The sequence below is a fragment of the Podarcis cretensis genome, assembly GCF_951804945.1.
Source record: "Podarcis cretensis genome assembly, chromosome: 2".
Lineage (NCBI taxonomy): Eukaryota > Metazoa > Chordata > Lepidosauria > Squamata > Lacertidae > Podarcis > Podarcis cretensis.
Window position 1 is genome coordinate 20,758,390 of NC_137171.1, and position 27,894 is coordinate 20,786,283.

General features: G+C 39.8%; 1 protein-coding gene across 16 annotated transcripts; it reads left to right on the forward strand.

Annotated features, from left to right (window-relative positions):
• Positions 1 to 2,033: 2,033 nt before the first annotated feature.
• On the forward strand, positions 2,034 to 27,894 carry ZNF207 (zinc finger protein 207). Of its 16 annotated transcripts, none has more exons than XR_013835812.1 (14): positions 2,034 to 2,229; positions 6,124 to 6,250; positions 7,133 to 7,271; positions 8,684 to 8,854; positions 9,734 to 9,809; positions 11,470 to 11,570; positions 13,462 to 13,622; positions 14,407 to 14,496; positions 15,589 to 15,831; positions 16,371 to 16,533; positions 16,754 to 16,937; positions 17,165 to 17,244; positions 20,742 to 22,955; positions 23,212 to 27,894. XR_013835812.1 is itself a non-coding variant. In XM_079965522.1 (12 exons), the coding sequence occupies exons 1-11, from the start codon at positions 2,189 to 2,191 to the stop codon at positions 16,912 to 16,914; spliced, it is 1,473 nt and encodes a 490-aa protein (XP_079821648.1). In that variant the 5' UTR covers positions 2,034 to 2,188; the 3' UTR covers positions 16,915 to 16,937; positions 17,165 to 17,605. The 16 variants fall into 16 exon arrangements, 5 of the variants coding, with proteins under 5 accessions (XP_079821648.1, XP_079821649.1, XP_079821651.1 ...); XR_013835814.1 differs by having other exon boundaries at positions 2,035 to 2,229; positions 16,754 to 17,244; positions 23,212 to 25,207; positions 27,626 to 27,894; XR_013835816.1 differs by having other exon boundaries at positions 2,035 to 2,229; positions 16,754 to 17,244; positions 20,742 to 22,887; positions 25,140 to 25,207; positions 27,626 to 27,894.

The window sequence follows — 27,894 nt, forward strand, 5'->3', positions numbered from 1 at the left end:
CTCATCTCACTTTCTTGGCCGAGGGAGCCAGCGTACAGCTTCCGGGTCATGTGGGCAGCATGACTAAGCCGCTTCTGGTGAACCAGAGCAGCACACGGAAACACCGTTTACCTTCCTGCTGGAGCGGTACCTATTTATCTACTTGCACTTTGACGTGCTTTCGAACTGCTAGGTTGGCAGGAGCAGGGACCTAGCAACGGGAGCTCACCCCGTTGCGGGGATTCGAACCGCCGGATGACCTGATCAGCAAGTCCTAGGCTCTGTGGTTTAATCCACAGTGCTGGAGAAATGTCGGAGGGTATGGAGTTATCTGACCCCCAAGCCGTCAGAAGGCAATCCTGTACGTATAGAGAAGGTTTTTTAAAATGTTTAGTATGTTTTTATATATGTATGTTGGAAGCTGCCCAGAGTGGCTAGGCTAGGGCAACCCAGTAAGATGTATGGGGTATAAACAGTAAAATTATCATTATGGAAAGGGACGTCCCTCTTTTCATCGGAGGGCATGCACTTTTAAAAATATGTTTTGGTGTTTTTGAAAGCCTCTTTAAATCCCAGTGTTTAAAATCAAGTGATAACAACACAAGCAATAAACAGGTCGCTCATAGATTTCATTTTGTGATTTATGGCGTGATGCTGTGCATGTCTACTCGCAAGTTAAGTTCAAGCTGAGTTCAACAAGTCTTGCTCTGAAATGAGGAGGCTGAACCTGGAAAATGATTCTGCAGCACAGGAATTTCCCACTGTGCCTTACCCCCACGTAAACGTGCATAGGATTGAAGTCGAAAGCCTGAGACGGCAATCCTCCAAATACCAGCTTGCAAGGACCTCGACTTAGGAGGGCAGAACTTCCTGGCTGAGTAGAGAATTGATTCCAACTAAACATTAGGAAAAACTTTCTGACAGCAAAAGCCTGTTCGGCAGTGGAACAGACTCCCACGAGAGGCGGTGGACTCTCTTTCCTTGGGAGATTTCAGAGCAGAAGCTGAATGGCCATCTGCCACAACACCCATCTTGAAAGACCTACATTGGCTCCCAGTATGTTTCCAAACTCAATTCAAAGTGTTGGTGCTGACCTTTAAAGCCCTAAACAGCCCCGGTCCAGTATATCTGAAGGAGCATCTCCACCATAGCTGTCAACTTTCAGATTTGAAAATAAGGGATCAGCAGCCTTGAAAATAAGGGATCAGCAGCCTTGAAAATAAGGGATCAGCAGCCTTGAAAATAAGGGATCAGCAGCGTCACCTGTCCTCGGGACAGTCTCTGGGATATCTAACAATCCAGGAAAGCAGCAGGAAACGGCACTGGAATAAGGGAATTTCCTGCAAAAAGAGGGAAGGTTGACAGCTATGATCTCCACCCCCATCGTTCTGTTCAGACTCTGAGGTCCAGCGCCGAGGGCCTTCTGGTGGTTCCCACTGCGAGAATCCAGAGGGCCTTCTCGGTAGTGGCACCTGCCCTGTGGAACACCCTCCCACCAGATGTCAAAGAGAACAATTACTACCAGACTTTTAGAAGACATCTGAAGGCAGCCCTGCTTAGGGAAGCTTTTAATGTTTGATGCATTACTGTATTTTAATATTTTGTTGGAAGCTGCCCAGAGTGGCTGGGGAAGCCCAGCCAGATGGGCGGGGTATAAATGATAAACTATTATTATTATTATTATTATTATTATTATTGATGCTGTTGTTAAAGATCCCTGCATCTGGGGGGGGGGTTGGACTAGATGACCCTCTGGTTCCATTCCAACTCCTCACAATTCTATGACTCCATGGCTGGCCCGCCGAGGCACTTTAGGACGGCGGAATGGAACGTTCGCATTCCTGCTGCAGCCAGCGGGGCTGCAAACCAGCTATTCGCGCATGCGCGGCTCTACTCGGCGCGCGCTGCCGGCTGCCCCTACGGCATTCCGGAGGGGGGAGGAGAGAAAAGAGCGCGCCGCTATTTGACCGAACAATACGTGACGTTCCTCGCCCCGCCCACCTCCCCTCAATAGGCGGAGGAGGAGGAGAAGGAGGAGGACACGCGCTTGCGCACTGCATTCTGGGAATCCGAGGGTTCGGCCGGAGGGCGGCCATTTTGTGTCTCGCTGAGGAGAAGAGTGCGCGGGAGGACCCGGAGGTCGAGCTTCTCGTCGTTTTAATAGTTGTTGTTTTTCCTTCGTTAAGCCGCCGCCGCCGCTGCCGTCGTCATGGGACGGAAGAAGAAGAAGCAGTTGAAGCCTTGGTGCTGGTATCCTTTTCTTTCCCTTGGCGGGCGGGTGGCCGGGAGGCTTCTCGAGCTTGAAGAGGAAGAGGTCGGGCGGCCTAGCCTGGCTTTCCCCCTTCGCTCTCCTGAGCGCTACTTCCACTGGGCTTCGAAGCCAGCCTCCTTTCCTGACTCCACCTGCCCCCGCTCCCAATATCCACCTGGGCCTAATTCAAATAGCTCTCGAACCAACACAGAATTTCCATAGGGAACCGATTGGATTTGTTGTCTTCTTCTCCTGCCCTCTCGCGCGCCTCTGGTTGCCAACGTTTCAATCGGCCGCTGCAGCTCTGCCCCGTTAACGAAAACTTCCCTCAGCGTAGACATACCGGGTTGGCCACGTTTATCGGCCTGAAAAGCTTCAACTTGATTATTTTTGCCTTTAAAGACACAAAAGCAGGCCAGGTTGAGTGGTTGGGGTTTTATTTTTTGTGCTCCATGAGCCACCGGCTTCTCTCATATATTCCTCGGTGTTTTAGCAGACGACCCAAATTTTACCAGTTGATTCGGTTCTTATTAATTTCAGAGGCTATTTTCGAAGAAAGAGGTGTTCCGCATAAGTGTTGGTCTGCTGCCTTACTCCTATCCTCCACATCGGCTTTTCATGTATTCATAATGGGACAATCCATACTCTTGGGCTTGGCCTTCTCCTCACATTTCGCTCTCGCTCTCCCCCCCCCCCCCCCCAATTTAGGTGTTTGTGATATGTTTTGCTTTGAGTAGTCATTATGTTTTGACCACGCAGTGAATAATGTTTCTCCTGGGAAGATGTTTAGGAGGCGTGAGATATAGGAGAAAATGTGGGGTTGTCTGACTCTTGTTTTTCTGAAATACATCTTGTTGAAGTGTAGGTTGCTAGGTAGAAAGGGGGAGATATATTTTAGGTAGATCTGCCAGTTTTGTGCCTTTTCCTCAATAAATAATGGTGGTGTCTTATAAAGAAAAAGGATTTATTGGGGGTATATAATAGTATTGTTGTTTTTAAACAAATTAGCCTTTTTGCTTGTATAAAGCCATATGTGAAATTGTTTTGAAGTACCACATTAGAAATGAAAGGGGAGTGATTTATAGGAAATGTAGGTTACTTTAACTCTTGTAGAATATTAATCGACACTTTTATCTGCTCAGTATGATGTATGTGGTTTCCCCATTTTTATTTTCACGACCCTGTAAGGTAGGTTAGGCTAAAAGATGGTGACTGGCCCAAGGGCACCCATGACTAAGTAGGGGATTCTGACCCTCTAACCACTTCACCCCACTGGCTCTTTGAGACTAACCAAGTTGTCCCCGCAAGGGGCAGGGGGAGTCCTTGGCAGAGGAAGCATCCCTTCATAAGCTCTGCTGACTTGTATTAACAAAGACTATGTAAACACCACACGTTAACCCACACACACCAAAAATGAATAATGGGAACTGTAGTTTGTTAACTACAGTTGCTAGAATTCTTTGGCGGTTAAATGTGTTTTAAATGAATGATGTGTACACTGCCATAAACAGAAGCAAGGGAACCAGAAGCTTTAGTTTGTAGCCCTTGTGTTGCATCTGGGCATCTTACAGTTCCAAGCCCTCCCCTGGTCCATCCCCTACAGCTTTTGGGACACCAGTGGTGAACAGATCTACTATTATTCTAGAGGTTCTCTGACAATGGTCCTCTCTCTCTGCCGAGAGGAAGATTTGCAATATCCTGTAGCCTAGGAGACCCTCCTAGGGAGCACATGATTTCGGTCCCTTATTAAATATTGATTATATTTTTATTTATACAGACTTTCCTATAAACACTTGTATTCAACACTGCTCATGGTACCAAACCCACCCCCCATTTTAAATCATATCTAAAAACTGTTGAAGTATAACCAGTATACTAATCTCAGTATGAGAGTTTGAACAGGAATACATAATAAAATACAAGATCTGTTCAGTTAGAATAAGGTGTGTTTGGGGAAAATAAGGAAAAATTAGTGTGTGCATCCCTTGATCCAGAATAGCAAGTCAAATTAAACTTCTGAAACTATTCTATGGGCTCAAATTAACTGATTATATATAATGTATATTGTGACATTCTTGTGCCATAGCTCTACCTTCAGCACTCAAATTCCTTGTTATTAATTAGTATATTTCATACTTTTGTGAGTAGGGACTCTTTCTGGTCTCCAAGAAAGAGACTCGCAAATACATAGTTAGAGCTTGCAGCTTGGAAGGCTAACTGTAGCCCTATTTTGTGTTAGGACCAGTGTTAGAAACAGAGATATGAAAGCTAGGAGCTAAATGGCACCTTAGACCTAGGTTATAGGTGCAACAACAGAATGTCTACGTGTGCTTTTTTATAACAAGAATACAAAGTTGAAAATGAATGAACTGCAGCTAAAATTCATGTTCATTTTTCACATGGTCTAGTCCTTCCCCTGCCCACCCCCCTAATATTCTTAAGAGGGTCTCTTATCCAGTCTTCAGAGAGTAGCTGGAAGTGGGGAGGCAGAAAAAGGTGCTCCTTTCCTTCACCTCTGCAGTTTTAATCTGAAATCTTAGGTGCACTACTGCACCCAGAGCTCAGTAACTACTCACACTAATGAAATTCCCTGTCGCAAAGTGCGCCTAGAACAATGGGAGTTTCGAACACTGGTTAGAAGGCAGGCCATCTGCAGCAAGAGTGGGCAGAAAGTAGCTCAACATTTACAGAATGATGTCTTGAGTGATTTGCAGTAGAGTGGCATGGGTTTCATTCCCAATTTCGCAGGAAGAACAAAACTGCTTCCCTGCCTGTTTAGGCTGCTGAAATGTAAACATTGATCTGAAATGGGTGTTTGAGTGCAAGAATTGTGAGCTCTGTTCACTTCTAGTATTTAAAACAAATTTCTAGGCTCAGAATGTGATGAGAAGCACCCTTTTTGATTTTTAACTGTATCTCTTTTGTATCTACCAGAGCCAGTTGCCACTGTCTCCCTGGTGAGGCATGATGCCAAGCATATAGAACCCCTCCCCTGATTTTGGTGGTGCCTCAAAAGCTCTGCAAAACAAGACTTCTCCAGAAGCGAGATTTGATCAGTTCTCTTTGTTACATTAGGCTTTGTGGCAAATCGTTCAAATCACTTTGTAACAGAATTGCTTCTTGTTGCAAAGAAGAGAAGGGGTGTTTTTTTCTGTAACAGACATTTGCAAAAAGGCTCACTCTTCTGCCTGCCTAGAAGGCCAACAACATGACCTGAAATGTGGCACAGCTAGGGTAGGGTGCACTTTATTTAATGATTGGCAGCTGAGCCATAGTAGAGATTGTGGGTCCCTGAGCTTAATCCTCAGATTCACTATGTTGTGATTTCCATATCATTAATGATCATTTATGTGAATCTGTATACCCAGGCATCCATTTTGCAGTCTTTGCTGCGCAACATCCCTTCCTCTTAAAGACATATTTTTATAACTTTACCATGTTGTATAGTAGGCATAGACAGATTTAATGCTTGCGGGATCTACTTTGGTATTTCGCTACAACCCCAAGATGCAAAATAGTTACAGGAGACGGGTGGAATCAGATGCAAAATAGTGGCCCAAGAGACATAGACCCACAACATTTCATTAGCCCTATATTAAGATAAGCTACAAATTGCCGTCTCAGTTACTACAGATCACTGCAAATTCTGATAGCCAATTTGAAAGGAGAAAGAAAGATCATTTTTTTTAGTGTTGAAACAAACTCTTAGATCACTGGATGATTTATAGTAGGTTCCATCAGTAGGTCCCAATGTGCCTCCTGCCCACCCTCATTGTATATCCACTTACCAAAGAAATCAAAGTAATTAATACATTTTAAAGATCTGTAGCATTCCTTGAGAATAATTATTGTAACCTTTTTATTTCCATGCTTTCCTTAACAATGTGGCATAGGTATTGTAATAGGGATTTTGATGATGAGAAAATTCTTATTCAGCACCAAAAAGCAAAACATTTTAAATGCCATATATGTCATAAGAAACTGTATACTGGACCTGGCTTAGCTATACACTGTATGCAGGTAAGTGCTCAGGTTTATCCTTTTTTTCACATGGTGGTCTGCTGAAAAGCAATGTGCTGTTGTTTTGTAATCATCTTCCATAATTTATGAGTATTCTAGATTTCAGAACCAGCTGCATTAATGAAAGCTCTTATTTGGTGGGTCACGCTAGGCCTTTGGGCCTGATTTGCCCAGGATAGTGGATACTATCATGACTTTATTATTTGGTAGTTGGTTGGAGTCTGGTCTAGTTCTAATTCTTTAAGAATTTAAAGCTACATTTGTAACTACTATTATAGTCTTTTGCATGCTTCTCTGGGAGTAAATACTAGCATAGGATTGCAAATCTGAGCATGCTTCATGTGGAGAGATTCCCATAGAACAGCCTTTTTGTTTATCCCCTCTATTGAGAGAGAGAGTGTGTGTGTCTTTCTACCTGTATGCAGAGTGTGTATGTGTGTTGACCACACCCACTGCCAGCATGTGACCCTTGGAGGATGGTCAGTATAAATGCAGCCCCAAAAATGTTAGTCCCTGTTTAGACCTAATTAGATCTAGCCCTGCTATTTGATTTAGACTAGTTTTGACTGCACTTGAGCTAACTAGAATATAGTAAACTGCCTCAGTTCAGATTATTTGTCCATTTAGCTAAGTGATCTATTTTGACTGGCAGCATTTCAGAGACTTTTGCCGTCCCTGCTACCTTTCCTTTTAACTAGAAGTGTCAGGAATTCAATCTGATACGTTCTGCATGCAAAACATATGTTTTACCACTGGACTGTGGTCCTTCAATCTAAGATGCTATACGTGCTACAGAACCAAATTATCTAAATTTTTTAAAACATCAACCACCATATTAGTAACTTACCATGGTTTGAACTTATATTTGCCTACTTTTCATAGGTACATAAAGAAACAATAGATGCTGTTCCAAATGCTATACCTGGAAGAACTGACATTGAACTGGAAATCTATGGTATGGAAGGCATTCCAGAAAAAGACATGGATGAAAGAAGAAGGCTACTTGAACAAAAAACTCAAGGTAAATTGAAATACTTCAGTATGGAAAGGGCTCAGTATCTAATTATCATGTTCTGATGAATATCACCAATGAGTGATAACTGTGAGATTACTGTGAGCAACAGAGATGTAAATCTAGACATATAGGTATTATTTTATGGGTCTTTTAAATTGTTGTGACACTAAGGTGCATAGTTGCACACTTGTCAACCTGCTTTTTTATGGATTGCAACTTAATGCTTGAAGATTAAATGTGGGACTCAGTATTGGGTCTGAAATGATATTGTTTGTTTTTGGAGTAAATCAATACACCTAATAATGGTTGTAAGCATAGGCTTGCCATACATCAGGAAAGTTCCGGAGACATTGTGGTCTTTTGGTAAAAATGGCTTTGTGGAGATTTTCCCAAATCTTCAAAATGTGAGGGGAAATCCAGATGTATGGCAATGTGATGGGGAAAGTAGCGGAAACAGCTCCAAAAGCTTAAAATCACCATTTTTGGGGAGGTTTGTTCCCAAAAAAGCTGAACAATTTAAGAAAAGCTCAACAATTTTGTGAGTGTCAGAAATTTTACTTTTTGAACAGCCCTATTATAAGCACCTTATGTGTCCACCTTTTACAAAGTTGGTGGGATCGGTAGCTCAATGCCAATGGAATTCTGGTCCAACTGAAATATATTGTGCCCTGTGGTTTCTGGCTTCCAGGTGGACTCATATTTGTTTAAAATTGCTTTCTTGTTGAGAAAAGAGAGGAAATAATTTTACTGTGTTGCTGTGTGATCTTATTCTGCATTAGCTATTATTAATACTATGATTCTTATATCCAATTAATAAAATACCAAGAACCAGCAATATCACTAATCACATCATTCAGCACAGTTATTGGTTATATTTTCTGAAGAGAGAGCAGGGGAAGCTGCCTTGAAAGGCTTAATCTAAAAGGTGACATATATGTTAAAAAAAGGAAGAAATATTATTTGTATATCAGTGGAAGCTAAACCAGGCTGTTTTATTCTCTTTGTAATGGCTGGTTATCAAGGTAATTCGTTGACATTTGTTTACTTTTTCAGACTAGCAGAAGATTCCGATACATCCAGTAATTGGCATTTTTAGTGCTGGTTACTCCTTCACTTGCACTAAATACTCCCCAATTTAGGTTTTCTGACCCAAGTAGCAAATGATTAGATTGTGTAATGGATTCTAATTACAGTTTAAATAAATAAATGAATATTGTTTGTAATTGCTCTAAATGTTACTGAAAGAGTCGTTAGTTTAGGTTTAACCCTAGTCTCTACTGTTGAAAAGGAATATTTATGAGATAAAAAGTATAAGGCAGCATTCCATTTTATTTGAAGCAAATTGCAGTTAGAGTGATCCGGGATGGAATGTGTTTAAGAGCAAATAATTTAACATCTGAATATTAAAACTTTTTTAGCGGAAAGCCAGAAAAAGAAACAACAAGATGATTCTGATGAATATGATGATGATGAATCTTCGGCTTCAACCTCATTTCAAGCACAGCCTGTGCAACCCCAGCAGGGATATATACCACCCATGGCACAGCCGGGTTTACCTCCTGTGCCAGGTGCACCAGGAATCCCTCCAGGTAGCTAGATGGAAATTGTGTGATGATTGTCTTAGAAGTTGCTTCAGTAATGGGAAAACTTTAGTTGGAAACATTTTGTGAGGTGCTATTTGAAATATAATGGGTACTTATAAACAATAATTAGTTGCTCCATACTGAATACAGTTTATGTTCTTCCAAGTATTTGAGAGCTACAAAACCAATCTTATTAGAGGGGGAATCTCTAAAATTGCCTTGAAAATATTTGATTGGAATTTTAGAAACAGCTCCAGTTCTGCTAGCTACCAGACAGCTTCACATCCCTGAAACTGTGGTTTCCATAATATGCAACCTGTGGTTTGGAATTTGGCTGCTCTTCCTTGAAAAGCTGTGCGTGGACATAAGCAATTGTGTAGAGAATTCTGGGGTATATTGACGGAGTTAGGAAAACAGATAGAAAACGTTGGTTATGCAACTTCATTTGTGACAGTATAATGCCATCTTTTAACCAAGCCCTCTGGGCAGTTTGCAATACAATTTTCAGGTCACAATTACATATTTCTCAAGTGGAAGCTACCAATCTCTAATGGTCTTTAACAATGGAAAGGGTGGCTTCTTCTTTTTTAAACATGTGACACATGGTACTCTTTGACTGAACTAGTAGTAGTCTTTTGTATTCATAAACATACTTTGCGCCATAATTTGGAGCAGCAGGTGTCTCAAATGGCAGAAGGGGGAAATCCCGTGGATGATATTAATGGATAATTTTCTATGTTGAACTTCTTTTATGTTAACAGAAAGGGTTCATGATCATTCAGAATATTTCTTTAGTGAACTAATCAGTATTCTTACAAATCCTGTATTCATCAAAAAAAAATTGTGTACAGTATCAATAATCAACACACATTCTCTGGCTTTCAGGTATACCACCATTAATGGCAGGTGTTCCACCAATGATGCCTGGAATGCCCCCAGTGATGCCTGGAATGCCACCTGGGTAAATAAAAACAGTGGATTAATAGTGTAGTCCATGCCTAGACAAGCATGCTTCATTTTCAAATCTATCCTGAGTTTTTGGACTTTGAAGTTGCACACTAATTATACAATGCTCTTCTTAAAATCAAGTCTTAACATTTCTGTCAGTGGGCAGGGATACTCCTTTTCTCTCTTTATACCCTTCATTATGCATTCATTCTCTTTCCACACACTCAGCACTCCCATTCATACTTACTCTGTCTCACACCATCTGCATACATGCCTAGGGCCCTGGTGTGCCAGACCCTTTCCCTTGCTGATCTTCATCTCCCTGGCAGAATCTCTTACCCAAACTGACTTTTTCCTGCTTTGTCATTCTCTCCTACTCCACCTCACCCCACACAGTTACTCCTTCCCCTCTCCACTCTTTTTCCTAGCTGATGTATCCATTGTCTGCCTTTGCCACTCCCTCTGGAAGAGATAGAAACAACAGGAAGGTGTGCAGGCAAGCTCAGTTTCCAGTGTGACAGCTAGTGTCTGACTGAAAGACACAAGGCTTCTCTGGCTTATCTAGCAGCAGTTCTTTGCAGAACAAATGAAACCACAATGGGGCTGAGGGATGAGGTGGACCAGAAGGCAGCATCATGGGTTTGATATAGCCTGGACCTGGTTTCCTGCCCCTGTTCTACATGTTACTGATTCAGATGGTTCCCAAAACAATGTTGCCAATTTTCTTGGGCCATTAAGAACAACTTGGCACATACTGGAGTGGCTGGATGTTTTCCCAGTATCATTAGTTCTCTCCAGTGGTTTTGAATATGGCTTTCCAGTGTGGTTTTGGCAAAGGGGTCTGTCTGCTTTTTCATTTTTTTGAGTTGGAAATCTGATCTCCCACTCTGCTGCTGAGTTCTGCCTGCTTCCCACATCCATCTAAACAACTTTCCCAGGCATGGAGGGAGTGGTGAGTTCAGGCTACCACATCATTGTGCACTTGGCTTCCCCTTCTGGCCTTAAGACAGAACAGTTGAATGGCATCCGAGCTGGTTTTCTACATGCCTTGAATTATGGAATGTTTCAGACAGGTCTGCCATGGATAGCTACTGAAAGCTGGAACTTACATTTCTCAGTGGAAATCCTTGGATGTCCTTAATAACATTGTGTACCACAACCCTTCCCCTGTCTGGTGGTGCTCTGCAGATGTTCTGCACTACAGTTCCCTTTGGGGAAGGGCTATAGCTCAGTGGTAGAGCACATGTTTGCAAAAGGTTCCTGGTGTTTCCAAGTAGGGCTGGCCTGAAACTCTGAAGAGCAGCTGCCAGTCATTGTCAGCAACGCTGATCTAGATGGACCGGTGGAGTGACTTGGTATAAATCTGCTTCCTTTGTTTCCATCAGCCCCAGCCAGCTTGGCCAGTAATCAAAGGTGATGGGGAAATAAGAGTTCAAAACATATGGAGTGTGGCTTAACACCAAATCCGTTATTGTGTATGTTACTACTATGGAAATTCCAGTTTTGGTGTTTTATTTCTGTTTTGGAAATAGGATGTTTGGTCTCCTTTTTAAAAATAAATAAAAATTATTGTGTGTGAGAGAGAGAAATAAGGACCACAGCAAATTGGGGAAGGCTGCAACATTCTGATATGCATTCTTTATGGCCTTTACCATTTTCTTCATTCTTCATAGGATGATGCCAATGGGTGGCATGATGCCTCCAGGACCAGGAATCCCCCCTCTTATGCCTGGTATGCCGCCAGGTAGGTCAGGAATGACGAATCCATACTGTGGTGAGAGTTACTTTATTTTGTTTTTGAACTGATCTGGAGTTGCTGTTATTGCTCTGCATAAAATGGTGCACTTTCTATAGGGTTTGAAAAAAATGGCACAGAAATAAGTTCGCTCCATGTTATCATTCTCCTTTGGAACATCTGGACATCTAGCATAACTGTGTGGCATGGCAGAGGAACACTACAAAATGAAATTAGAGTTGATATAAAAAGTTCTTAGTGCAAATAATTTCGGGTGGCTCATACTTGGAAGTCTTTGCAGCTTTCACCTTGATTGTGACTGTTGGCATCACTTAATTTTATATCCACTGTTTAATCAATTTGTGAATGAAGATGCCATCTTGTTCTGGGGATGTGGTAAGAAAATAATTTCCTTTGATTATTTTTTAATTTTTGCAAATATAACAGAGGAAGGTTAACTTTGCAGGCACAGCTAAGCCTGGATTTTTCCTGCCCCACCCCTGACGTCCTATAAGATGTTAGATATAGGGCAGGTGGTTATAGCTTGGCTGAAATGGCATCAAGGGGCCAAAGGGGAGGCCTGACAGGCCAAATTAGGCACATAGGCTGGCTATTCCCCACTTCTGTATTAATCACTTAAAGTAATTTAAAAGGGTGGTTGGCCATAGCCCCATGAGCATCATTATCTAGTGGTGGTGGTGGGAGTCATTTGTTCGGCAAGGATTGGCAGGTATCACTGCATTACGGTGGTATCTGAGGTTTCTGCAAGTGTGTGTCATCGTGGCATGGGACAAACTTTCTAAACTTCACTGTAATATGTTGGTTATTGGGTTTTTTTCCCCACTGTCGGCAAAACCGTCTGAATTTTGCCTGGCTGGAAAGATGCCTACTGTACAAAGTTTGAGTCTTATTTATAGCTTTTACCTCTTTCCATGTCCACCATTGGCATGTGGCTACTGAAACATATTATTATTATTATTTTATTATACCCCGCCAAGGCCGGGCTCAGGGCGGCTAACAAGCAATAATAAAAACAAATTGAATGAATATAACTTAAAAAACAAGATTAAAATACAACATTAAAATATTAAAATGTAGCCTCATCACAGGAGGAGAAGGAAAAAGGAAGAGGGGGCGGGAATCAAATTGGCTCCAAGCCAAAGGCCAGGCGGAACAACTCTGTCTTATAGGCCCTGCGGAAAGAAATCAGATCCTGCAGGGCCCTGGTCTCATGAGACAGAGTGTTCCACCAGGCCGGAGCCAGTGTTGAAAAGGCCCTGGCTCTGGTTGAAGCTAATTTCTTTAGGGCCTGGGACCACTAGGGTGTTGCTATTTATGGACCTTAAGATCCTCCGTGGGGCATACCAGGAGAGGCGGTCCCGTAGGTACGAGGGTCCTAGGCCGTAAAGTCACATAAAGGACTGACTTGACAAAGCAACGTGAATGTGCCGACGCTCAGAGAGAATCTCACAGCCACTTTGCTGCTGCTCCCCCCCCCCCCCATTCCTTTTGGCCACGCCAAAGATTTGGCTTACCTTTTTGCACAAATTGGAATTTGTGGTTAGCCTTTGTCCTCGCCAACTATGATGCACAAGCCGGAAGAGTAAAGCAAGCACATTCATACACCAATTCTTTAAGTTGCATGTTCAGAGCAGCAGCATTTGATCTGGCCTCAGGCCTTAAGTACATATGCACACACAACATAAAGATCATTTGTAAAAACTATTGCTACCAAAAAGTTGGATTATGCTCCTAATACTAGTTTACTATCACAGTTTTCGTAATTGTGGTTAGTTATGCCTTCTGTTGATTCCTAGCTGTTCTCTGTTATTTAATAGAATATTGTCCTGCCATTAAAAAAGAATTTAATAGGGACATGTTTTGATACTAAAGTCTTCAGAAAATTACCATCAGAATAATTTTATTACAGGTATGCCACCACCTGTTGGTCCTCGTCCCGGTATGCCTCCGATGACACAAGCACAGCCTGTGAATGCTCAAGGTGTACTTAACAGACCTCCCGCTCCTGTTGTTGCAGCACCAACCCCTCAGCCTCCCGTTACTAAACCACTTTTTCCCAGTGCAGGACAAGTAAGTGTGTTTTACATCCTGATAGGAGGATTTTTAGACTGTTTATCCTATCCTATGTAAGTTGTAATAGTCACGCTGCAGGAACACCAGCACTCAAATCACTGGGGTTGTTAGACAGATTGCTTGATATTTGCTCCTATCTTATGCTGGAATTACTAAACAATTGTAGTCTCAAAATGCAGGTCTGCTATTTGCACCTGCTGTCTTTCATGCTAAGGTATCATTTTATTTATTTTTGCAAAAGAATAAGTATGTTTTGATCTTTGTTACCAGGTGCTCAGGGCCATGTTTCCATGAACAACTTTTATAGCCATTGGAACATCCTTAAAATTATAAATTCATATTATCATAAGGAGAAATCACAGTGAGTGAGCAGGAGCATGCTTCTGAAATGATTTTTTTAAAAGATTATTCTGCCCTACAATGTTTATTTCGTAGTCAGCTAAAATAAACTTAATCCTTCTCCTGAAAGATAAAGAAGTTATGCAGTAATGAAATAAAATGCACACATAGAGACATTTGAGAACCACTTGCTGTTTAACAGAGTGGAATGGTCTGTTTGAGAGATACATGCTCTCTCCTGTTTCATTGGATTCATTGTAAATGAATAAGTCTTGTATGACTTCCAAGCATATTGCAGAGTCCTTCGTAATGCGTTGTTGCATTTTGAACTTCTGCAGGGAAGAGACTCATTTACAAAAGTCAACCCAAGATCCTTCCTATTGGTTATCTTTCACGCATATATTCGGAGACTGTTTACTGTTTCGTTTCTTTTATGCTACAGATGGGGACACCTGTCACAAGCTCAAGTACAACTGCATCCAATTCAGAACTGTCAGCACCTTCTAAAGCTCTGTTTCCTAGCACAGCACAAGTACGCAGGAAGTTGCAGTTTAAAATTGCTTTGCTGGTTAACCCTTTAGACCGTTATGTAAACATTAAAACATCTGCCTAAACATCTTCAGATAATTGAGGATTCCTGATTATGTTTAGCTATTAATCCCAATCTTAAATTGTTTGTATTTTTATTTTTTTACAAATTGTGCATAATATTTCGGTAATAGAAATAAACAAAAGATTCTACATTGTGGTTCTAAAGGGTTAAGAAGAGCATGAAAGCAGTTGAGTGCGTTTTAGTTGGCAGTGGTTTACTTGATGCATGGTTGTTTTTTTCTAGTTTATGCTGTTATTTTTTATGCATCATGATAAAAGTAAGGAAATGTCCAAACAAAAAATGCATCATGTCTTAAATCCCAACCTATCTAGTCCTGAATTTGAAATTCAGTGGTGAGTGCAGAATTTGTGCTATTGCTTGTCAAAGCATTCTCTCATAAGTGAAACTAAGAGCCCCCGAAGTAAGAAAAACATGTAATAGCTTCACAGTCATAGTAGGGTTCTATCTTACCCATTTGATGCAAATAAGGTTTTTGTAGTTTGTAGGAAAGGAAAGTAGTTCAGCACTATAAATTACTATTTGAAGTGTCTCAGAACTTCATTTTGTTTTTATGCAGAGAATGCTTTTAAATTCACCTGGTTGATCCACTAGCATTCTTAGAAGAAAAATCTTCCCATATATTCTAATTCTGTTTGAATGCTAACTTGCCTAATACTATTCTAAACCAGTAATTTCTAGATTGGCCTAATTACAAAAATAACATTTCTTAATAGATATGACTTATATTGAACATACTGTATGAAAAGATGAAAAAGGGACGGCAACAAATAGTTACCCAATTTGTCTTGCTTTTGTTGTGGTTTTTGATCTGCAACATCTCAGTTTTGTAATGTGTTTGTGTGTTGGGAGGCACTATTACTTTTTTCATCCCAGTTTGCTTTGTTATGTAATGGGGCTGAACTTTTACTTTATGCTAATCTAGCTGTGCAAACAGATTGTAATGCTACAGTGTTTAGAATTTTTGCATTTTAAATAGCATTGTCCTTATAGTTTAACTTTGTGTTTTTACAGGCTCAGTCAGCTGTTCCAGGTCCGGTTGGTACAGATTTCAAACCTTTGAATAATGCACCTGCAACTACCACCGAACCCCCAAAACCTACATTCCCTGCTTACACACAATCTACAGCTTCAACCACTAGTACAACAAACAGTACTGCAGCTAAGCCAGCTACTTCTATAACAAGTAAGCCTGCTACCCTTACGACAACCAGTGCAACCAGTAAGTTGATCCATCCAGATGAGGATATATCACTGGTAAGTTAAATAGGATTTCTCCTTGCTCCATAGTTGTGAGGAAATGATCAAACAGTTGTACCGTTTATGTGGCAGCTCTGCTTCCCACCTCTTCCCTCACCATTTAGTGCGTCTAACATGAATTATAGCAAATTTAGAATTGCTTTGTTTACTGCAGTATACTTCTCAGAGCCCAATGCAGGTAGTGTTAAAATTCATGTCAGACTGCTTCATATTTATTGGTGTGCTTTATGAACCAGATTTTCAGACTATAGTATAATGGCACAATCCATAATAACTGAATAATCCCTAAATCCTGCTTTGAAAGTAGTAGAAAAAGTTAATGTAGAAGTAGAAATTGATAATGTAGCATTTTGTTATACCAGAATTTACATGCTATAATATGTATCTCCATAAGTTTGTAGATGAGATTTAATTGGTTGAGTAAGCCAATTTAAATATTCTTCATTGAATGTTACTTGAGCTGTACTTGTGTCTCAAACTGACCTTTGATTTGATCTCATATTGTTGAAATTCTCCCTGTATGCTTCCCTTCATAGGAAGAAAGAAGAGCACAGTTGCCTAAATATCAGCGTAACCTCCCTCGACCTGGGCAGGCATCCATGGGCAATCCACCAGTTGGACCAATGGGAGGTATGATGCCACCGCAGCCGGGGATGCCCCCCCAGCAACAAGGAATGAGACCTCCAATGCCACCCCATGGTAAAAACACACTTAAGCTTCTTGAAATCCTATACAATTTATGTATTACAATCCTATACAATTTATGTATTTAATTATTTCGCAGCGTCTATATGCTACTTGATTGTAATACGAGCTTGAAGCGATTTACAAAAATACGCAGGTTGATTGCAGCCTAAATGCTTTACTAGCAGTAGTATTGCTGAAAGGTGTTTGTAAATTTGTTTTTTTACCTTCACAGGTCAGTATGGTGCTCATCACCAGGGCATGCCAGGATACCTTCCTGGTGCAATGCCTCCATATGGTCAAGGGCCCCCAATGGTGCCTCCTTATCAAGGTGGACCTCCTCGACCGCCAATGGGAATGAGACCGCCTGTAATGTCGCAAGGTGGCCGCTACTGATGCTACTGCAAACGCTCTAATAGGTTTGGAGATTAAACCTTTTCTCATCTTGTGCTGTTAATATAGCCAAGCTTCCATCAATTAAAACTTCGTTGTGACTTTTAGGGGAGGAAAAAAAATCTTTCCACATACAAGGAACTTTTTGGACATTCTTATTTTACATGGCAAAATTTGTTTAGAATAATAAAACAGGAACTTTCCCTGATGTTGCAATTTATACTGTATGGCTTCTTTTTCATGTTTCATCTAGGTTTTTAGAAGTGAAGTATAGTAAATATGGTTCGTTAAATTGTGAAGGCGCTGGAAATACATGAACGTACCATCTTAAAGGCAAGTTCTGTAACCTTACGTTGCTGTTCATAAAATCATGCCTTCACAGCACTTCAGGTGCTGTTGGACTTCATGTCCCCAACAATAGTTTGGTGAGGGCTTTTATTGTTACCATCTACTTGTACACTTAAGTCTGAACGTGTAACGATATTTAATGTATTTAGAGTTTCCTGTTGCAGGGTTTATAAAATTGACCTACTAAGTTCACGTGACTTCCTGTACTGTTAAAATTTATTGTAATAAAATGAAAGAAAAAAATTGTCTTTTTATTCATGACCAGCTGTGGACAACTGCCTGAAGGTTTGTACTGATGCATGCTATGGTAGTTTGTGGTATAATAAATACAGATTTCCTGATGCTACATTGATATATTCTGAATTATTTGAACTTCAAAGTCACTACTTTAGCTGTATGCTGTAGCTGACTCCTGAACAAGTAAATAGACCTGTACACTTATTAAGCAGTTGCAACAAAGTCTTAGGCTTAAGAAGACATGGTTTTTTTCCCTGAATGGTGCGCTTTCTTAAGACTTCTTCATAGCTAGCTGGTTATGATACTGGTGTGCAATTATGTTTCCTATGTGTAAATGTGCTTCTACTAAGAAAATGCTATTGTAGAGCACATTTTTTGGCCTTGCTTCAGTTCTTTCTCAGTTTAGAGACCTCAAGCTACTTAACCTAACATTTTTAAAAAATACATTTTTTATTAAAGATTTCTCTTTATAAAGCTTAGGTGCAAGCATTGGCTTCTGTAATAAAGGTGACCAGCCGAGAGGGATTCACCATAAAACATAGGTTGCAAAATAACAGATTAATCTTAATCAATTGATCAATTAATCTCTATCTGGGCATAGCAAAAAGCAGTCTGGTTAAAAACTACAGCTGAAGCTGCCCTGTGTGATTCAAACGTTGTCCTCATTTTGCCTCATGACTGTGTGTCAAGAAAACAGCTGTGGCGAGGTTTCAGCTGTGTCTTTAACTGGACTCTGTCCCATTTATAAAACCTAGCAGGAAAGAGGGTAAAATTATCGCCTTGGATGACTGAGCAGTTGTTGCTCTCAAGGGGCATGATGTGTTTGGGAGGTTTTGCCTCAGCATTTTGAGCCTTGTTTCTTTATATGCAGTACAAACCAGATCTCTTTTTTATTGCTTTCTCTTGTTAGCAAGATAAGTATTTCCATGAGAGCTGGGAATAGCAAAACTCCTGTTCCTACTTCCATCAGTTGATTTATAAAGACAAATTCTGTTACTGTCATTTTTTGCACTCCACCCCTAGCTAAGAGTAATATTGCATGTTAACAGCACCAATTTGTAAAGTAAAAACTATTTCCGATTTGCGTACGGTCTACTTCAGTCCTTTGCTTGGTCTCAAAAAACTTTATTGTTCATGTTTGAAGTTCCTTTGCTGCTTTCTGTACATCCTCTTTTTATATTTTCGTAACTTTCAAAAATGCCCTGCCTTCCATTAGAAACTTTGGCTTTGTGATCTTCACTCATTGTTTTAAGTTGTTTTAGATTTTCATTTTGAGAAATTTATTTTGCTGGAGTACTGTGTATTAAATGTCTGAGCAGTGTTATTGGCACTTTGAATACGCTTTCTGTTGACTGGCTACCCATTTCCCCAAAAGGTACTTCAGAAATATGCAGCCTTGTTCACTGTTTTATAATTACCCGTATTTTTCGCTCTATAAGACGCACCAGACCACAAGACACACCTAGTTTTTGGAGGAGGAAAACAAGAAAAAAATATTCTGAATCTCAGAAGCCAGAACAGCAAGAGGGATCGCTACGCAGCGAAAGCAGCAATCCCTCTTGCTGTTCTGGTTTCTGGGATAGCTGCGCAGCCTGCATTCGCTCCATAAGACGCACACACATTTCCCCTTACTTTTTAGGAGGGAAAAAGTGAGTCCTATAGAGCAAAAAAATACAGTACTTCACCCCTTTAGCTGTTCATTTATTTCCTTTTGCACTATTATGATGGCAATTGTGCAATACCTGTTGACCATTATCTGAAGAAGTTGTGCTTGTTTTTCTCATTCATGAAAACACATATCTGAAGTTTTCTTTGACATTACTGTCTCTATAGATCCCAGTACTAAAGAGGCAAACCATTTTGGCAATGGTTTTTGTAGCCCATACTGGCCATTTTACATTTAAAAGAACTAGTGTACAGTTTGTACTAGTTGCATCCAGACTCTCCTTTTGCTCACAGAAGAAACAGAGATTAAGCAGAGGCTCCTGCTGGGCAGAGGGGTAGGCAAATTTCCTCTTCAGCCCCTGCACCACTTTCCACATGATGGAATGCTGGATCCAGTAGACAGAATTTGATCAGAAATTTACTAATTTCTACTGTAGCCTTGTATATTACCTGGAGTGGCACAGGTTCCCCATCCCTGCTGTAGAGATTCACCTGTGCTTGGGCTGTATGCTTGGGTTAGAGATAACTAATTCCCCACCCCCCCCACTGGAGGCAGGCATTCTGAAGCCCGTAGGCCCCTCCATCTTCTAGATAGAAGCTGTTGAAATCTATTTGCTCTCAGTGGAAGAGTGCCAATCAGTTTCCGTCCTGCTTCCACTGAGAGACAGGGTGCTCTTGGAGGTGCAAGGGAACAGCTTATAATTATTTTCAGCATATATTCAAGGCCTTTATGTTGAGCTTTCTGAAAATTCTGAATACAAGCTTGTTTTTAGAATAAAAACTTCCATAGGTGTTGCTAATCCATAGGCTGGGGTCATTCATACATGTAAGCAAACCATGGTCAGTTATCTGAGAATGAATCTCAAGTCTCTTGTGATTTCCTCCATTCCTTCTCTTTTGTGCCCACAACGAAGGAACAAAAAACTTAGTTCCTTGTGATATCTGAACATGGGGAACTGTTACTTGTTTACAGCATTTGTAATAAGAAGTGATGATCCAACCATGGTTTTGAGTTAATTGAAAGTAGAAGCTTTTTATTTCCTTGAGAGTCGCAGAAGCAGTAGGGTGCACAAAAGCCCATGGCTCACTCTCCAAATTGGAGACCATGGTTTCTTGCTACATCTGAACTTGGCCATTATGGAAAGGAATTTTGATACTTTAACAAATTCGTACCTCTGACATTAAAAGAATGATTTATGTAATACAGTTGTCTTAATAATTGTACTGGTCTAACTACTATGCAAGAGTGATGTAAAATTTCTGAACAGCAGATTAGTTTTTTTACATTTTTCACTTTTACTGCATTAGTTCAGAATATTTTATCACTTGGAGGGGAAACACCCACTTTCTACTGAGTGTCATATAGCACTGGTCAAGCTGGAAGGTGAGCACTCTAGTTGGGGTTTTTTTCCCTATACATTAATTCTGGTTTACAGATTCCATATCTGATTTGTGTGGGGCTTAAAAGTTGAGACCAAATCTTTGCTTGATCATTGGAATTTTGTTAATTTTGATTGCATGTATTTTTAACTTAATTGGGTTGTGTTTTTCTAAAATTTAAATTTTTCTTCTTCCTATAGCCCTGCCATAGGACAGGCTGAGGCAGAGTCTCAGTGTTGCCCTGTTCAGTCTGAGGCAAGTGGGATTTATTTTATTCATTCTAGGGGCTTTCACAGCTTTATAGCTGTTGGATATTCATGTCCCCAAACTTGCAGCAAGTTTGGTGAAGGCTCCTATCTTTAATTTAATTTAGGATTTTTATAATCTTTTGATGGGCTCTATATTAATATTGATACTCTGACTTTAGTGCTTAAATTTATTGTTGTTAGCAGTCAGAAATCTTAAAATGAGTCAAAACATATCCTGTTCAATTGTTAATCCCTCCATCACCTTACCCTCTGAAACTTGGTGTAGCGATGCCATATTTTAACAGCAAGATGACTGCCTTTGAAATGGTGCTGTGAATTTTAAAAGTCCAGGAGTTTTGTTGGCTGTGTTTAGTATTGTTAAGAAAATGCCTGTGTTGAAATCAGTTTTTCTCCACTGATACACACTTCTGCAGTTGGGGATCAGTGACATCAACCTAACAGAAATGTACCTGAAACAATTACCTTATCATTAAATATGTTATCTGTCATAAGTTAATATTAATGTAGAGCCCACAGAGTGGAGAAAAATGCAGTTGTGGGTTTCATAAGATGAACAAGTGAGATAAATGTTTAGTAGGAAACATTCTTTCAACAGCCTGATTTTAAAGGTAAACAACTTGCCATATTTATGTGCACTGGAACATAATGAGCATAGACATTTAGGTATTCCTAGTGTAAGCAATTTTCCATATATTATGCACAGAACATAAAACAAACGTTTAGGGGTTTTGGTGCCATTTGAATCCTTCCTTAGAAAATGTATTGCTAGACTCATGTGAAAACACATGCATTACTTTAAAAGAAAGATTTAAAATTATGAGGAAAGCTGCTGATAAAAGATTTCCAAGAATACTTGAGAATTTACTTCTATCTGCAGCTCTTGCAACAAATCTAGTTTTCGTTTGAGAGAGTTTGAAGCTTTCACAAGGCACCTAGATTTTCTGGGTGGTCCCTTCAGTTTGCACTTGCAGAGCCTCAAACTGCTTCTTAAACACTTACTTAGTTTTTTAAGAGTTTGGGAATTTGGTGTGAGAGGCTGTTTTCCCTTAATTCAAGGGATGGCCCTCCATAAGTTGTTGGGCTCCAGATCTCACCAGCACCCAGCCACTATTGTCAGTGATCAAGGCTTGCATGAGTTTCTATCCAGCATCATTTGGAGGGCTAGAAGTTCTCCATCCCTGCCTTACGCAGCCCTCTCACCCAATCCTCAAAGTGCTTTTCCAAATTTAAGTGTCAATTTCTTTTCTGTGGCATCTACTAGCTCTGGCTGTAACTCATGTTTTCGTGGTTGCAGTTTTAAAACACTAACTTAGAATTACCTCTGTCGTAATACCTAAGCAATACAATCAGCTGCCTGTCACTTCTCTCACATGCATGCAGAACCCTCTGCAAGCTGCTCATTTTCTCAAGAAATTGTAATCCAGAGTCAAGTTCACTGTGACTACCTCACATCTGAACGTAAACTGCATTCAAATCCTCAATTCAGTGTATTGTCATTGTGTGTGACGTGACTCTTGACAATTAATGGTGAAGATGGACTCCGCACTGAAGATGGAAAATAGCAATCAGCGTTTCTTCTACAATGTCCTCTGCTCTTGAGATCTGCTTTTTTCAATGTTTTCCCACCCCCCTTGGTCAATAGCCAATTTATTGAAACATGCTTTGTTTGGAGGGACTTGAAATAGAAGGGTTGTATTCATGGCTTCTGTTATCTTTTTGAGTATCCACAAGCAAATAGCTTGGGTGTTAGAATGCCTTTACTGTCACCCTGTAATAAAATAGATTAAATAAATGAGTGCCTTGATCCAGTTGCATGATTTTAGACAGGAATCACTTGATAAGAGAGAACATGTTTAGCTTTGAATATCCCCTTCATCCAATCTGAGCCTTTTTTTTTTTTTTTCACTTCTCCAGCTGTCCTACAATCACATTTTCTAGCATATACCTAATGTAACTTTATGGTTTATGAAGAACTGAGAGATACTAGGATTTTGTACAAATGTATGTGCCTATTTCTTTATAATTACAGAGCAACCTAAAAGTCGGTATGAATGTACTGCAAAGGAGATCCAAACAGGTTTCATTGCTTTCCTTGGCTACAACTTTCTAAATTTTGGCTTTAGTTTATAAATTCCTCTACCTGGAGTACACCTACCGTATTTTTTGCTCTATAAGACTCACTTTTTCCCTCCTAAAAAGTAAGGGGAAATGTGTGTGCGTATTATGGAGCGAATGCAGGCTGCGCAGCTATCCCAGAAGCCAGAACAGCAAGAGGGATTGCTGCTTTCACTGTGCAGCGATCCCTCTTGCTGTTCTAGCTTCTGAGATTCAGAATTTTTTTCTTCTTGTTTTCCTCCTCCAAAAACTAGATGCGTCTTGTGGTCTGGTGCGTCTTATAGAGCGAAAAATACGGTATTTTCAGGACTTCACTAGTAGTCTCAGGTGGTTCTTGGGGCATTGTGCTTCATTCATTCTGATCTCTTGAAGTGAGACGCACGGCCAAGTTGAACTTTAAAAAAATAAATTTAGAATTAAGATTTAAATTGCAATTCTGAATTGCACTTCGCCCAGATTTTAATTTTTTTCTGCCATCACAGAACTTCAAAATGCTACCCAGACTCTCACATTGAAAAAGAAGTTTTGGGATTTTGTACATTACCAATTCAAAGGAAAACTGCCGTCTTTGCTTACATAGTATTCGGTCCCCACCCCCAGTTTCCCTTTAAGATTGATTTTTCAGTAAAGAAGTCGATAAGCAGCAATTTGAGAGTTCTCTGAGGCCCCAGCAGAGTGGAAATACTTTAGATAAGTTTGTGTACATCCATATGTCATGCAGAGTCATGTCTTAATTTGAAGTACTCCGACTTGACTAAAGTGTATTCAAGTAGATACAAGTAGTTAAATCCAAACTAAAGATCATTTTGTGTCATAGGCATACACTTGAGTTAATTATACTTACAGTTCTGGCAAACTGTAAGGTGGCATTAATTCTGGCCACTCTTGGTATTATTAGTTTTGTTTCAGTTTTAACTGAGGCAACACTTCTTGCTTTAAAATTATATGCATCTGAATCTTTTGATGGATGTTTATTGTTAAATGAAACCACACAATCACTTCACATCTTTTGTATAATAAAACATTTAATATATAATATATAATATATATATAATATAATATATATAATTCAGTCCATATTGCTTGTTGACCACTGTAACTCGTAAATTTATAAAATATTTGATCACAGAATAATGTCAATTTAAGGAATCTTGTTGGGTAACGCAATAGCTCAGTCAGTAGAGCATCTTAACTGCAGGGTGTGGCTTGGAGCCCCATTGTTAGGCAAATGATTCCTGTATTGCATGGGTTGGACTAGGTGACCCTCGTCCTTTCTAACTTTACACATTGTTACATTGTCAGTGCCAGCAATTAAATGTGAAGTAACTTCCTAGAACAGAGAGAAATAGTATTGCACTACATTGCAAGTGCTTTTAGGTTTTTGAGAGATCATACATTTTGGGCATTTCCTATTCTGAACTTTAATAGTCTGTTTTGGTCAACTTAACCATTTGTTGTCCTGGGAAGCATACTTAAGAGAGCCATGCTGAAATGGGGAACAGGGGACGGGACGGGACGACGACACTCAACATAGAATCTCACTTCCATTATTTTTGGCCTACTGAGTCTGCGCTGCCAACCTAATAGATTGGAATGTCTCACTGCATTATTTCCATACCTTGTTCAGATAACGTATTTGCAGTGGAGCATTCTTGCCAGTGTCTGGCAAGACTAAGTTGTTCCCTTAATTATGTTCCCTTAATTAAAAATAAATGTGAAGACACAAAAATGTCTTCACTAAAATAGCAGTTTTGAATCACTGATGTGTGCCTGGCAAGCACTGTTTTCAAAATGTCACACCTCTACTTCACACAACAGTTGCTAAAAGTTAGGAGTCAAAGTTCAGTATAAATTTTACCCTTGTGCTTAATTTTAAGAAAAGTCAACTCAGCTAACAAAAAATATTTTATAATCCTTTAGGAATTCAGTCAGCTTTCTCGGACTGTTAGTAGTAATACAAGTACAGGGCTTTCCAGTTCATTTTCACTGATACCCTTGAAAGAACGCTACATTTTTTTTTGGCAACTTGCACTGTAACCCTTTAACATTTGAATTGGTTAAACAAGTATATTTCAGAGTTCAGTTTGACGGACTACTTAGGAGTTAACAGTTGCTATAAAAAAGTGCAAGAATTTTGGTTTGTGTTTCGAAATTTAAAACTAAATTATGAGTTAAGCTTTTTGGTTTAATATAATTTGTGTTTTTGTTGACTAGCAGCAGAATTTCAGCATTTGCTACTTACTGGTAGAGAAGAAAAAAATCCCACAGCACTGCCAGTACAGGTTAGTTTAATCTGTAAGTACCTGATGTTTGTTTGAAATCCTGTACTACAAATGCCATCTTAGTATGTGAGGATGGAGCCATAAGTTATCTGGAGAGGGTTGCATCTTACTACACCTAAAAGGGATAAATATTCACAGGCTCCGATTAAGAAAGGGAAGGGGAATTACAATAAATAACCAATTTGGGTTTAGTGTATCATGTGGTGGCATTCCAGTCAGGGATCCAGTAATGCCCTTTTTTTCTAAGTGGGAAATCATTTGACTAAGGTTGATTGGAAAATAACCTCAATCACATCTGGGGTGAATGGGTGTTTATGCTATTAACAAAACAAGAGTAATTAAATATTCTGATTCTTTCTTCTTAGCAGTCCTTACAAACACCCATCAGCACAACTTTGTTAACTGATGAGCACATCTTTCGTGATGGGCATTATTGATACGAAATGCTGTGTCCTCTGAAACCCTTGAATCTCAACACTTTAAAGCCTAGATAATTTTCTTAGGCAGTCCCTTCTCACTTAAGTGGGTTCTGAATATTCAGTGTTCTTTGGTTATTTCTTAAAGTCGACTATGCATTTCTGTAGTGCTGCTGTTTTGCTTAAACTGGTGGTTTGTGCAAAAATGTAGTTGCATCTTAATTAGAACTGCATGTTTCTGTATCTTTAATTTTCTGCTGCCATGTTTACTAGCCAACTTAATTTGGTAACATGCTTTTAAAAATCTGCTCTCAAAGTGGCAAACTAAAGCTGTTGGCAGTCATTCGAGCATTTTAAGTAAATAAAGTTGAGAAGTGGTCACAGCCCTGACACAGAAATATCAGCTTCTCCCACCAACTCTAGGTAAATCTATTGCTTTATTGATTGCTTCATCAATATGAGACTGCTGCTGCCTCTGTGCCATTGCAGTCTCTCTCTTAATGCCACCTTATATTCATGTTCAGCAATCCTGAAACTTCTCTTTAGAATTGCCAAAATCTCCTTGGAGCAGCTTTAGAATGCTTCTTAAGACCTCCTTGTTTTGAGCTGGGCTTGTTGGCTTAGAGTTAAGCTAGCACAGGGTTACTGGTCTCCTACATTTTAGTTTGATCGAAAAAAATCCAGTTAATTGGTTCATTCTGTGGTATTGGGTGTGTTGCGGCATAAAAAGCCTTTGGATTGGGGAGTAGGCTACAACTAAAAACAATATTTTGTGATCAGCATGAGAAAACAAAGCTATGTATCATGCCTACCAACTTGTGGATAATGAAAATGCATCTTAAAACTACAACAGATGTGGAAATTTAAATCTAGCTGCATTTCATAGTAAAGGTTGAAGAACCCAGAAGAACAAGTAGTCGCTGTAACCATTCAATATATGAATCAAGAGTGTTGTTTAGAATGTCTTGGTCCCTTGTTTTTCTAGTATTTCTCAGTCCCATTTCTCTAGTGGTCAATATATAGTATTTTATAAGGATGACAATCTTAAATCTGCCAGCTCTGTACAGTTCAGGTTATTTTGGGGCAGTGGGCAAGTGGGCAGAAGAAACAAAACTGAAACCCAACTGCTAATGTTGGCATTCAGTAGTTCAGCCGCAAGAATTGAGTTGACCTAGGCATCATGTTAAAAATTTTGAGTTGCCAAAAATTAATTCACCTGCAAGAGAAACTATGAACATTAAGAACCTGCCATTCATTTAGGGGACACTTTTTTTAGAACACATCCTGTCTTACTTACTGTGCTTGTATTGAAAATAAGGGTATCTTGTAAACATAATTAAAATTTTGATAGTTTCTGTGTCTTAACTTTCCTTCTGTGCCCTTTACTTTCCTTTATACTAGGGAAAGTTAATACTTAAAACTAGTTTGTTGATTAGTAAGATAACCTGGTAATGCAGTTGTCACTGAAATCCCAAACTACATAGACACCTAATCATATGATTATCCCCAAGTGATTTGTACAGGGCTCAGCTATGCCAGGGAAACACCTAATTCTTGAGGTGTGTGGTAGGATATGCTGCTTCACACAAGCACAACACTACACAAGGAGTGGCAAATGCAGTTTAGAACCCTAGCACAAGGAGTATCACCAGGATCATATTTATTTCTCCTCTGACGTGTGGATGTAGCTTCTATTTCAAGCAATGCCTTAATGCTGACTAGATCATTGCTACTTGGTATAAACTGGTAAACCAAATCTAAATGGCTTTGATCGTGCACCGCAAGCTTGAATTTTCTGGAGGGGCACACTAAACACTTGGGCCTGTTGATATCTTGGATTGCATTTATATTTGTAAACAGCTCTACATAGTATGAAGCAGCTGGCTTTTGTCCTGCTTATTGCTGTGCAGCTGGAGTGACCTAAGTGGAGTATGTTTTCAGTTCCAAATACTGTAACAGATCCTGTGATCTTACTCTGATCATATGAAAACAACTTGTATAGTCCTGCAGACACCAGGAGAACCAGAAAGTGAGGGGACGTATTTCTGATCTGGCAACTTGGTAAGTATCTAGCCTCTTCAATGTTTTTTGTTGGTGATAAAAAATAATGTGTATTTCATTCATGTAGCATTTTCCTGATGAATGGCATAAACATGGGGACAGACAACTCGCTTATATGCTTTTGATTAAAATTATACAAATAGCATGATCGAATGTACACTTAGGTAAAGCTGTGTATCTTTCATTCATTAAACTTTGAACCAGAGTTAA